The 14167-nt window shown below is 29.4% G+C and overlaps 1 protein-coding gene across 1 annotated transcript; it reads right to left on the minus strand.

Annotated features, from left to right (window-relative positions):
* Positions 1-5573: 5573 nt before the first annotated feature.
* NPU (ATP-dependent helicase/deoxyribonuclease subunit B) lies at positions 5574-9360 on the minus strand. Its single transcript, XM_021435530.2, has 9 exons — positions 9145-9360; positions 9002-9064; positions 8866-8921; positions 8259-8352; positions 8065-8125; positions 7385-7466; positions 6821-6876; positions 6265-6328; positions 5574-6117 (listed from the first exon to the last, which is right to left on the minus strand). The coding sequence occupies exons 1-9, from the start codon at positions 9253-9255 to the stop codon at positions 6054-6056; spliced, it is 651 nt and encodes a 216-aa protein (XP_021291205.1). The 5' UTR covers positions 9256-9360; the 3' UTR covers positions 5574-6053.
* Between the last annotated feature and the right edge of the window lie 4807 nt (positions 9361-14167).

The following is a 14167-nucleotide window of genomic DNA, read 5'->3' on the forward strand; positions in this document are numbered from 1 at the left end:
AGGTTAAGGGTTAAGACATCCATAGATTCGAATAATGAGACAGTCCTCCGTCTACAAGGACAGGCTGACTCTGTGTTAGGTACTCCACGTAATCACAAACAAAACCTAACCCTTCAGTTTTTAGGTACTTCCAAAGGCTTTCTAAGCAAGTCCACATGCTATGCACCTATCGTCACCTTAGTTTCTCTCGTTACATCGACGATAATCATAGGAATGACTGACATAGTACTCTTGAAAAATTTTTTGGAAACATAATTTTTTGAAAAATTTGTATACAAAATTAATTATGTGATTTTTTAAAAATATATATGTGTATGCACACGCATAAATACATAAAAAATAATTAAAAAGGAGAATTGTGATTGATTTATTTTTACTTTTTATATTTTATTTTGGAAGTTGATTATTATTGTATGCAATGTAACATAAAAAGTGATTGAAAATTTTACTAATAAGTTTTCTTAGATGTAGTTTGTATGTTTTTATTACTTGTATTATGCTTTTTATAAGTAAAAAACAAAAAAACAAAACGTGCGTTTATTTTTATAAAACTAAATTAATATCGTTAAAGAATCTAAACAATAAAATTGTACTACATGATTTTAATTTTCGATAAAATAGTCACCGTAACAAAGCAAGGGGGTAGGCATTAGTTAGGGCTATTCACAGAAACCCCACTAAGTAATCAGGGTCTAGAGCACTTTTCATACTAATTGCTGGCATTTATGAATGTTGGGACGTCAGCTACATCTTTAGTAATTTGTTTAATGTTTTTTTTTGTAGTGAGTTATGTTAAATTTTAATTTTAAATTTTAGTAATTTGTTAATTTCTTTTATAATAAATTATGTTGGTTTCCACAATACATCTATATTTGTTAATTTTTAATATAGGCATTGGTTAAGTGATATATATAGAAAAAATTTAATAATTAAAATACTATTCCTGTTTGAATTTATGAGAATAGTGTGCTAATTTTTTTTTTTACAAAAAAGCTAGTAACAAAGAGCATGTAATGAATGCAAAAAAAAAAAACATAATCTGAATCTAATTAGTACCACAGATAAAAAAAAAGCTTTTAATTAAGATAAATGACTTAGTTGCATTTAATTTTAAAACCAAATGTATAGCTAAAACAAGTACTTAAAGAATACATTTAATATCTCCTTCAAACACATGATTTACAGCTTATGGATCAACAAAGAACTCAAGAGTTAAGATTTATGTTTTATAGATTTTGGGAAAAAATACAAAAAAAGAAAAAGAAAAAATTTATTTATATAACTTTTTTTACATGTAAAACCTTCAAATTAGAATCTCAAGTTTTAACTACTAACATATCTAACAAAAATTTTGTGATGTTAAGATTTATGGTTTATACATAGATGTCTGTAAATTTTGGTTGGTTTTCGTTAAGAGTCCTATCATGATGGTGCTCCATAATTACTAACATGTTTGTCACCTACAAATGATAAACATGGTTTTCTTTTTGGCCAATAATTTAAAACATTTTAATATAGTAATCAAACGCTTGTTTGACGTAAAGTTTGTCAAGGGCAATGTAGCCAATGACGGCCATTCCAAATACCCATGGAGACTTTGAATCTACAAAAAAAAAATATTGGCATACTCTGAATAATCAGCATAAAACAGATAGCGAGCCCGAGGTTAAATATTTTTATACAGTTTAATAAATAAATTAAAACCCATTTGGCAACAAAATTTAAATTATTATCTCCAGACATGACAAGACGTGAGTGGGAATAAAAGTTTCTTAGGCAGCCTAAAATATGTTAGCCAGAAATCAAGATAAAATGTTGACAGAAACGTCATGCTATATATATATATATATATATAGTTAAAGTTTTACTAGTATTTACGAAACACTTGCATTATAAATTTTACTTTGCAGTCAAATCATGCATTCCACTTGCCGACTGTACCTAACTCAAGAATGTTTAGCACTTCATGGAAATCATAATTTAAGCAGAAGTGGATGAACAAGTCTAGCCCACCACCAGGGGAAGGGAACACCAAAGACAAACGAAAATAGAAGAATTGTTAAATTAAGTAAAATAATCTACCTTTTTCAGTTTAAGCTTTAGAGACCGTTTCTCCACTGACATAATTCCAATTACAAGAATTAACTCTAATCAGTTTGCTTAATTTAATTTCTTCATTTGTCCCTCATTCTCAATCTGGTCACTGCTGACCTTTTTCCAATGCGGCTTGTCCATTCCACCATGGCTTTCAGTGTTCTTCAGTTCTTTCTTAGCTGTTCTACGTACTATCATTGCTTTTTTCCTCATGTTATATACGTACAAAAAATAGTATATATTAGTTAAGCACGAGAGTAAATTTCAAGCACTTAAATATCTATATACAATTTCTAGGTAAATCTAGGAATTTGAAATCAATGTAAAACTTTATCTACCCTTGAGCAAGAAAAAAAAAGGACGAGAAGCCATAGGTAGAAAGAATTTTTTTTAATTTTTAGATTTTACGTTTAAATTTTATTATGTGTGGATTTAGTTTGGTTTTATATTTATTTAAGTTTTTTGATATAATATTTATGTATATGTTGACAATTACTTAATTTTGATTTCAGGGAAAATTATCAAGAGAAAAAGATAGAGAATAATTTCTATTCTCGTACGTTTCCTTTTTAGTTTAATAATATGCTACATGATGGTCCTGAGTCAGATTTTCTTGTTTTGTGACGAAGGATTGATTTAATTTAAGAAGAAATCAAGATTGTGAGTGGGTGGTTTCTTTAATAATTATGTCATATCAAATCATTTTCTTAGCCGAAGCTTTTGAAGTTGAAGACCTTTCCAGGCTCTAAAATTCAGCTTAAAGGTTATACAGAATCATGCAATTGGTGATCTGACAATTAAAACACCGAGTTCCTAATCACTGACTTTAATTTCTTGATGACTTCTTTCCACCTAGGATGGCAGCTAGAGGCAAAGCATTTTTATATTAAAATGGCTCTTCCATTCTCCAAAACGGTGTGTGTACAGAAAGCATTCTAATTGAAGCTTTGAAAGCCTCTGCAAAGAAAGAAATTTTCGTCATGGGAATTAAGTAACTAATATTATAGAAACTATAAAGGTAAATGTGAAATGCTTGTTTTTGTTGTCATTTTTAATTGTATTTTTGAGAGTAAATGATAATGGGGTTATGCTTCCCCTTTTCATTGGTTGTCCCAGCCTCAATTATTTGTGGGCTTAAGAAACAGAATGATGGGTGATAATGGCCATGTTCCCCTTTCCCCTACACTCACCTAAATTGTTGAGTTTCAAAACTTTCAATCAGGCAAGTGTCTTAGGACTTGGTTGGATGCCATGACACTTTGAAAGAGACAGCTTTAGTTTTAACTCTATTATTATATGGGGATTACTTTCACATAGGAGCCAATGAGAAGTGACACAAATCAAACCAAAAGCAGCTGATGGCGATTGCCCTATAAAACACCCTCATTTAAGATACAATACAGCATAAGTAGAGACCAAGCCATCCCCTTTATTCTTTTTATTCTATTTCCAATGTTAATTTGTTTCTCTTTTTCCCCATCAAAATCTTGGTAACTTTCGGCAACAAGGGGTTCCTTATATATTCCATTGAATAGAGACATTGACAATCATTCATGAACCTTTTGTCCAGCTTGACATCCATTGATTCTCAGCTTAACCTATATACTGAATTTTCAATTGCAACAAAGTGTCTGAAATCTTGCACTCGCTTCTGGACATGGAACTATAAAGAAATTAAAGCGAATTAAGATGAGAGATGGCCGTACTTTTGGCATGCAGGCGTGCCATCTCAAATATTGCACCCCTCCCATCCCCATGTTGGCCTTCTATCGGGACCATCACGTTTTGGAGGGCTTGAGGAACCCCTCCTTTGTACGAAAGATGCCCTATGGGACCAACCAATCTTTCAGCATATGCTCTCAGGGAACTGAAAAACAGTTGCTCCAACTTGTTAGTTGCTGCTATAATTCTTTATTGCCTTTCTTGTCGTAGCAAACGTCCTTAAACTGATATTTTATATAAGATTTTAATTTGAATTTTGAAATAAATAAAGTAAAATTTGTGAGATGAAAAATGCATTTTCTTTTTGTGTAACTCAATACTAATTATTTTTATAATTGTACACATGTCAATCCAACACGTTCAGAGATAATATTTGCATCGATCGTAAGTAAAGCTTGAGGATTCAAAAATAGGTGATTAGTGTGAAGAGGAGGTGATTTCTTGTTGGATGGATGCATGGTATGGGACAAGGCATTTTTTTCCTTCTTTTTCAAAGCTAGGAGATGTGTCTTTAACGGCATGATGATGGCTTTTGCCAATGTATAGCACTATAGCTTCCAACCATTGGCTGCTTAGAATCCATTTATAATTTATCTTATCTCATCATTTGATAAAAGAAACTCATCCTTCCTATGTGTAAGCTCGGCTCAATCATCCTGTCCCTATGCAAATTGAGAAAACTACTTTGCATATGACATGATTAGAACTTTTGAAACTTACGAGGTTATGCTAATTTATTTCGACAATGTTTTAATTTCTCCACGCAATTTGAAGATAATAAAAACTAATTTAAAGTACTTGGCATTTCTTATTTAATTTAAGTAATTAATTAAATAGCTGATTTGTTCAGCAAATGGTCTTCACATGATTAGGCCTTTCACCACTTTTTTTTTTTCTCTCCTCTTGGTGGCCTTTCACGACTTGTAGGATGCATAAGCCCTTTGAAATTTTTTACTAACATTAGAGGTGATAATTATAGATTATACAATTTGCATATTAATCCCCCTTTTTGCTGTCCTTAGATCCATATTTAACCAATTTTACAGGTCAAAGAGTTAATTGTTAGAGGGATAATGAACCTCTCCACTACTTTAAAATAGTGAAGATATGCACTATTTTCATCAGAAAATGATCAATATAAATTAAAATTAATTTATAATTGAAATTTAATAGCTTTAAATTTAATAAGATAGATGAAAATTAATTGAAAAAGAAAAAAATGATGTGAACAAATATTGACCTTAAAACTTGTTTTCAAGAGCATGTATCAATTTATGATTAAAATAGTCAATACAGAGCAGACTATCATGTCTTCTCAAACTTCTAAGGGTCAAAAATTTTCATCTTAGAGTCAATAGTCAATTTTTCATAACAAAAATTGGTCTAAATGTTGTTTTAGCCTTCAAAAATGAGATTGGAAAGATTAAGCTCCAAAAGTATTAAATTGTTTTCCCCAAAACCTGAACGTAAATACCTTGTATAGGATCAAACTACACTATAAATCGATTGTGTATTCTCTTCTATCTCTACTCTCTTTAATTTTTATTCCAATTTATGTTCTCCATTGCTTTAATTTTTTAACCAAATATATCTCCAGCCTTGTCCTCGTAATACAAGAGAGTATGTGTTTGATCCCTGAACCAACATTTTGAACATGTTACTCATGGTGGCAAATTTTGGTCCCAACAAGGACAGACTTTTAACACACGGTGTGCTAACGTGGCAATGATAGAGAGATCAAAGAGAGAAAAAGAGAGCAATGTGGTGAGCTAGTTTGCTCCCTGGTCTAGAGATCAAAGATTGAGAACAAAGTCAACAAAATGGACACAGCCTGAACAATGACTCACTGACTTCAACTCTATCTCAACCCAGGGCAGGATGAATGTCGGTATTCAACATGAAATTTGAAACAGTGTGTACAACCAAAGGAGAAGAAAATTCTGGGGGTATACATCATGTGAATAGTTTATAGTTAAGACTACAAAGTATTAGTTCTTTGTACTCTTTTTTTTTTTTTACTAATTACCATTCAGCTAGCAATTAATTATCTCAGTGCCCAGTCGGATTCCAACTTCACTCAACTGCGTTCTACATAAATATTCCCATACCAAGTAGCCTTCATTTCCTTGGTCCAACTCCTTGCTGTTAAACACCCCGGTTACCTTCATAATTTCGCATCTGCAAACGACCGCATTTTTTTCTCAAAGATGGAGGATTGCAGCATTTTGGAGGTTCCATCACTCAACCTTTGCCACTCCGACTCCAGGTGCACTGCTTTCTGCAACAGTCTCCCTTACAAACCTGGGAAACAAATATATAGTGTTCAGGTGAAATGAGAGAGACAGAGACAGAGATATTAAGCAGCAGACCATCTCAATTGGAAACTACTTGCACCTTGAACGCGGATTTTTTAATTTTAGATAAACAACATATAAGATAAAATGTTACCTTGCTAATTTGTCTCTTGATGACTGCAAGATATATATTGACAGAATAAAAGATAGCATCAGCCCTGTTCACACACAAAAATGAAAATTAGTGGCGGTTGTGCAAATAATTTCTCACATTCTTCAGGCATTTGTTATACATTGTTCAGATCTAAAATTAACATGGCTTGACAAAAAGGACGCTTATCATAGGCTTCCCCTCAGTAAGGTGACATTCTTCAAGCATTAACTGATGACCTGCTATCAGGATCATAATATGCCTCACTTTTTACAGGGAAAAAGAAGAGTCCTCACATACACTAATAAAACAAATATGGGGGAAAACTCTTTTAAATTGAAACATATGTGATGATGAATGCTGCTACTACTTGTGGCTACAACTTACTATGAGAGAGAGGAACCTATTAAGAAAAAGATTATCACAAACGACTATGCTAGCATTTGAGATGATTTCATAATTTTAACAGATCATTTTGTGTTTCAGGAACTAGAATGTACAACCAGCACAGAGCATAATAAACAGATATACTGCCTTAAATTAAGTGTAAAGCTTTTACCTGATCCGAACAGAACGTAAAATCCAGACGCCACATCTATCTCTGATTGCTCCTCCCTGTCATATAACCATCACAACCATGTCACACTTCAAAACAAACAATGGGAGCTTACTTACATCTTATTAAAAATAAGAAAAAATTAAAGTTCAATCTTATTTCCTAATTATTGACTTATTCTAGCAATTCCACGGTATACTAAGTATAATGTTCTAAAGTAAACTCTGAGTAACATTAAAACAACTCCATAGAAAGGCATGCATAGTTGAGCTTCCCATGCACATCATTGAATTATGACATTACAAAATTCGGCAAAAATAACTTAGTGTTCCACCGCATTTAAAGCTTTCAGTTTAGTCATTCAACATGCTCATGGTTTCTGCGGTTAAAGCAGGTACTGTTAAGCATATTAAGCTACAATAGAGATACTCTCTCCTTTGCTTTAAATCATAATATCTTTTTCAAAGTATCACCTCACAAATTTCTGAAACTTAAAAGCAGACTAAATTTCAAATCCAGCCTAACAAAAGAAAAAGTTAGAAAGATTTCAACAAGAAGCATACTGACCAGGTGTATCTGACGAGCACATGTTTAGGCCAATGTTGAGGATCCCAGAATTGTTTACGAATATTTGGATGAATTTCAACATCTGTTGAAGACAAAGATAATTAGAGGTTCAGGTCAACTCACTGTAAAAGAAATATAGGAACTACTATTATATGTTGGGAGCCCTGGATATGTTATTCTGAAACTAATAAATATGAAAAGAATCTTTGTTCGATATTCACAGATAACCAAATTGCACAGTACAACAAGGCTGTGAATCTATTTTCAAAGCAGTTATCCTCCCATCTCTCCTGATCCAAGAACAAATTTGACCACGAGTTCTCTAAAAATGTTGCAACCATTTTAATTTCTGAACAAGCTCTAACTTCCAATAGAGCATATAGAGAAGAGAAAAAAAAGCAACAAATACTACACTGTGCCTTATGTTACTGGGAATGGTCCTGGACAAATGCCTTCTTGTTCTTTTAAAAGGAAAAAATAATGCCACGTGTGATAAGTAAAAATCATCTAAACTATTTTGGACAGGTCATATGAAGTTCCATAGATACCCAAGAGACTCATATCAAATAAATTCAGTAGGGGAAGAAAAGCATATCTTCAAGCATGATTAGATATATATCTCTCTATTTCTTGGCAAACTAGTACTACACTGAAACGTAAATAAAGATAATATTACATACAGTGATGAGGCATATCCACTATTTTAGCAGTGACACCATGCAAATCGCCACCTGAGTACCTCTGCATGACATAGAAGTTCAAAAACTAAGTCAAATCATGCAAAATAGACAGGAACAATCCCCAAAAGAAACATGATGTTCGAGGAAGTCACAATTACCAAAAGCAAGGGGTTAAAACTACAAAGATATCTTACCAAATGCATATCAATCATTGGAACTTCAGAACTCTTACGATTTATCAAAAAAAGCCATGGAACTAGAAACTTCTCCTTCCCAACTTGGAATGATCTACATGTAAGTCAAACATTATAAAGCATGAATCACTCTAACAATTAGAAGAAACTAAACAAAAATGATCCCAAACTTATCCGTTCATGATCTAGAAAAATCATCTTATGCAGAAGCAAAGTACGGTTTTTAGACAACTGTCAACATAAGCTTATGAAAGCATTTTTGGAGTGGAAAGCTGGGGATAAAAATATAACAGAAAAGGGTCTCAAAAGTTCACTCAAGAGTCTAAATTTCAGACTCATTATTCACAGTTTGCAAAAGGCTTATTCCAAAAAAAAAAAAGAATTAAGCAACATTTTCAAAAATATTTCATTCTGAATCCGAGGTATTGAATTCAATAGTTTCATTTCTTGCTAAACTCTAAAAATTGTAAGCAATAACCCCTTCTCCTCTTTCTCTAAATTTTTTATCATTTTACTATCGAAGGAGCGAAACCCTACAAATTACGACAATTAAAAAAAAAAGATTGTAATTATAAACCAAAGTGTCATAATTTGAATAAATTCTCACATTTTGTAGGGATCAGCGCCCGTGTAACCAGTCGGCTTTGCTATAGGAATCAACACCTGCAATTCTTTTATATATGTAAAGCAAAAGTTTTAAAGACCAAAAAAAAATGGACAATGTAGAAAAGGAATAATAATACCTCGCGATTAACGGCAAAGATGGGGCAATGCTTCCCAATCACGTCATGCCAAACAGTTCTCGACTGAAACCGCAAAATTGAAAGATCTCAACTTCAAGTAGAGATTAAGATTTTATAGAAAAAGAAATTAAAAGAGAACTAACAGAGTGGTACTGGCCCATCTTGCTCATGGGAACGATGTCCCCAGGCCTGTAAGCAACGGAGATTAAAGGAAGCGAAAATGACAGAAAAATTAATAGAAGCAGAGACGCCATTTTTGTGCAATTTTCTCGTCAGCTGCTCTTTCTTTTACTGCAATGGAATTCCAAATGCTGCCCGTACGAAACACTTGTTTCCTTTCTTTCTTTTCGATCGAATCCGCTTGGGCCGTGGGGTCTAATGGGGAGCCGGAAGCCCAAAACTGTTCTGCTTTCATCATTTTGTTCGATATTTTTTAGCTGGAGTCTTTTAAAGAGAAGTACCCCTTTTCGACTGAATCTGATAATAGAGTTTACCGACCCTTCAATAATTTGCGATTTCTGGCAACAGATTTTACGTTAAGGAGACCCGAATTAACGTGAGGTATCAAAATCGAAATAGATTCAAATCAAAGTTAATTGTCTTTTAAAAAAGATTTAATAAAAAAATTATTATATAATTATGTAAAATAAAATATTTTAATTATTATATAATTATGTAAAATAAAATATTTTAATTATTATATTAACAAAAAATGAGATAAATATTGTACTTAATGAATTTTTCTCAACTTAATTGGACAAAAAATATTATTTTATATTAATAAGATTGACTCGCTTGACTGACCTTCTGAATAAAAAGAAACATTGAATACTATTCTTTCTTCTCTTAAATAATAAAATATAATTATCTCATATATTACAAATCTCATTTATAATTTAATTTTAAGATCTTAAAATTAAAATTTTAAATTTCATTTTGATAAATATGAGAGGCCAAAGAAGAGTTGCCGTCAAAATATTTAAAATTTTTTCTATATTATATAACATTTTTAAAATTTTTTATATATTTTCTTAATGCTTCTCAAAATAATATTTTATTTAATAATTAATATAAGTAAAGAATAAAAAAATGATCTCACATGTCTCTCTCAATTTTAAATTTTTTTTGTTTTGTTGTTTTAATTTATATATTTGTTTTAATTTATATTTATTTTTTTATTTCTATTATATTTGCTCATATGTTCTAAGTTTCTATAGTTTTTTCTTCAAATTTTTACAACCTATCAGTATATTTTTTCTTTCTTTTTTATAATATCATATGCGAGTTTTATTTTCTAATTGTCATGTTTTTTTTTTCTATTATATAGATTTTATTTTTTTTATTTTATTTTTTAAAAATTAATAAATTATTATACAATTTTCAAATATAAATTATAATGTTACACTGTTATTTAAAATTTCATAAATGTATCATTTTTAATTAATCTTAATTCTGTAAAAGGAAATTATCTTAAGTATATCTTTTTTTATATACTTAACGTTTTATATTTAGTTGAAAAGAAATTATTTAAATATATAGCTTTTAAACAATCTTGATTATATAATAAAAAATTATTAATTTTGTATAGTGTATTTAACTAATTATATTTAATGCATTATAGTTTTACATTTAGTATTATAAGTTAAATATAGATAAAATCAGAATATTAGAAGTTGATTACATTAATTTTTTTTTCAAATTTGATTAAAGTATAAGTAAGTTGAAAATAATTGATAAATTTTTTAAAAATTATATATAAACTATCCAAATGACTCTCCTACACTTGAACTACCAAGTCTCAATACTTCAACTCAAGAACAAGAGTAATGTAAATCAAAATATCGAAAACTCAATTTTAAAGAAATGAATGTTTTTTAATATATAATCAATAATTAATGATACCAAAAAATATGATGAGATGGAAGAAAGGTACCTTCTCCAAAAAATGAGTTTTCAAATGCCACGTTAGGACGTAGCATATAAGGAATATGCAAGCTTACTTTGCATTCAAGAGATGATAGCAAAAATAATTTGTAAAGGTCGGAATCAAACTATGTGGTGTGCATTTAACAACAGCTTTAATATGTGTGGTGGGGTGAATGTGTAGAACTTTTTATAATATTTGAATATAAAAAATACAGTGGAGCATAACTTTTTTAAATAATTATTATAAGTTTTTCTTTTCTTGATTTACATATTAGATAAAATCATTTTATATTATAAATTTTTTAATTATTAGTTAAATTCAACGTGTTAATTTTTTAAATTTTTAACTCTTATTCCTCTATTATTGACACCTATAAAAGTTGGTTAAGTTAGCCCTAATTATTATGATCTAAGATGTTAAATTGACTAATATTTGAGTTTATAATAATTTTAACTAGTAAATAGCACCCATGGCTATCAAAATTTGGATCATATATCATGTTTGGTATTTGTAATTTCAACGGTTATTTATTGATCTCAAAACTCTTAATGTTATTAGTCTGCTGCTTGTGCGAGGGTTCCAGATAGAATTTTGTTTAATTGAATTGACATTATTTTTGTTAAATAGATATGTATTAATAATTATATTATCATATTTAATTGTTAGTGTATATTGACATATATAAAATATTATTTTACAAAATATATAACTGTTATTACTATAGCCATTACGGTGGTATTTATGTTGGTGCTTTCATATAAAACACATCTATAAAAGTCTTTCTGTAAAACAAAATTTTAAATAAAATCTTTAAATTTAAAATAAGTGGGAAAGAGAAATGTAGAAAACGGAAAAGAATCTGAAAGCATGTGACCCTTAATAAATTCAATGGATTTTGTGTCCCACGTATAAAAAGTTAAAAAAAAAAATCTACAACATCAATTGTGAGAGAAAAAAAATATAATCCAAATCTAACTCAATTAGACCTCAAGCCCATGCCTCAGAATCCCAACCACAAACCCAATGTCATCATACCTCAAGCCCACATCTCAAAACCTAACCACATGTCAAGTCAAAAACCATCCAAAGTTAACCCCATCAAACCTCAAGCTTACGTCCCAAAAAATCTAACCACAAACATAACTCCATCAGGCCTCAAGCTTACACTTCAAAAACTTAATCACATGTCAAGCCAAAATCTTATCAAATGTCAAGACAGGAGCTCTTTGCCGTTTCTTTTAAATATAGGTATATAGATGACTAAAAGGTTGTCATATTTATTCATTAATTTTATCGTTAATGATTAAATGTCCAAATATACTAAGATGTCTAGGGGTGCGGTTAAAAATTTTAGATTTGTGGATTGATTTTGATGTTATTTTTGGTATTTTAGAGTTTTTTTTTTACTATTAACCAATTTTAAAAAGCAAAAAGTCACTCCAAAAAATCAATTAACAAATCCAAAACTTTTAAGCACTTCAGTATTTTAAGAATCACATTATCATCCAAGCTAGGATTTAACGGCTAATTTGATGAAAATGCAAACCAAAGGTTCTACTAGTTATAACATTATAAGTTTGGGGATCACAGGGGTTATTTAGTCAATTGAAACAAATATATTTTGAAAATAAGAGGTTTCAAATGGATCTCCACCAACATATTACATCCTTAACACACATTTTCTTAAATTTATTAAAAGAATTAGACAATAAATGATACATATTTAAACATTAAAACTAGGCAAAAAGAATAAAATAATAAATGTATTTGGTAAACATAAGAAAATAAATAAAATTAGAAATGAAGAAAATAAATGTATTATCAAAGCAATCTTCCTCTTTAAAATGTTCAAATTACAGAATTCGAAACTCAAAGCTAACAAATATATATATATATATATATATAAAGGAAGAATAATGTAATAATAAAAAAAAAACCTCAAGAATCCTACTCCAAAACTTTCACCCCATGAAGCACCCTCTCAATTAGTAACGAATTTAGATTTTGTATGAAGATGATTAAAAAAAATTTTAAAAAAATTATATTATATGTAAATAATAATAATAATAAGTAAATATTAAAAAAAGACGACTACAACTTTAACTTCGTCGGCGCTCCCAATAGCCCAATATAATGCACCCATACCCATCAAGGCATTTGATATCCAAAATGGTTTCACTTGTCTCTCAATTATACACTAAAGCTTCCTTTAAATGTATGCTTATATGTTATAATTTTTTTTCAAAATAAATTAAGATCCAATAAATTATTCACATGCGAATTACACCTTAAATAAAAGTGTATTTAAGTTTTATAATTTAAATAAAAGTGTATTTAAGTTTTTGTGTAACATAAATTGTTCTGAGATACTTAAAGTTTGCTTCATGATCAAATAAAAGAATTCTTTTTGATTCATTGTCTAAATATATCATTTAAATGTTAACATTTCAAGTCTTGTAACCTTTTTTATCCTAATAAAATATGTTTGCAATGGTAAAAGCAACTAACTGAGTAGGAAAAGAATTTTATTTAAAAACTAATATAAAGTATTAGTGAGGCCTTTTTAAAAAAATATATAGAATTGTATGAGGCTTAAAGTACTGAGAATCGCTAGATTTGAGTTAACAACTTAACATTGCTTGCAAAATTAAAATTTAATAAATAATTAAATGAGTGAAATTTGACTTTAGACTACTTAATAGGGTCTTTGTCCATTTTATGTTGAAGTTTTGGATAAAACAATTTTATTTATGTGTAAGTCAAAGTTTATTAAGTTTGAGTTATTCAACGAATGGTACTCATCTTTTATTTACTTTCCAAAATAACTTCATATTTAGTGATAAAGTAAAGAAAAATATCTTATGCATTAATGATGGAGTTTGTAAATTTTATAAACATGTTTTTATGATTGACACGTATTTATTTAATTACAAATAAAAAATGTTTATTAACCAGAGTTGTAAGTACAATTTTTAAGATTATCATATTAAATTATATAATATTTTTAATATATTGAATTCGTTATATTACTTATTGATTATTGCTTTTAATATAAATAATATCTTAATTAACTTTAAATACGACTAATATTACAGCATATCTTAGAAAAATATAATAAATAAATCACAAGTTAAGTTGATTTCTTAAACTGATAAATGATTGATAATAATATTTTGTACCAAAATGAAAGGAGAAATAAAAGAAATGTACTTGGCAATTTTTCAAAAAAAAAAAGAGAA

This window comes from Theobroma umbraticum, unplaced genomic scaffold (assembly GCF_002168275.2).
Source record: "Theobroma umbraticum cultivar Fairchild unplaced genomic scaffold, ASM216827v3 scaffold_130.0, whole genome shotgun sequence".
In the NCBI taxonomy this organism is placed as follows: Eukaryota; Viridiplantae; Streptophyta; class Magnoliopsida; order Malvales; family Malvaceae; genus Theobroma; species Theobroma umbraticum.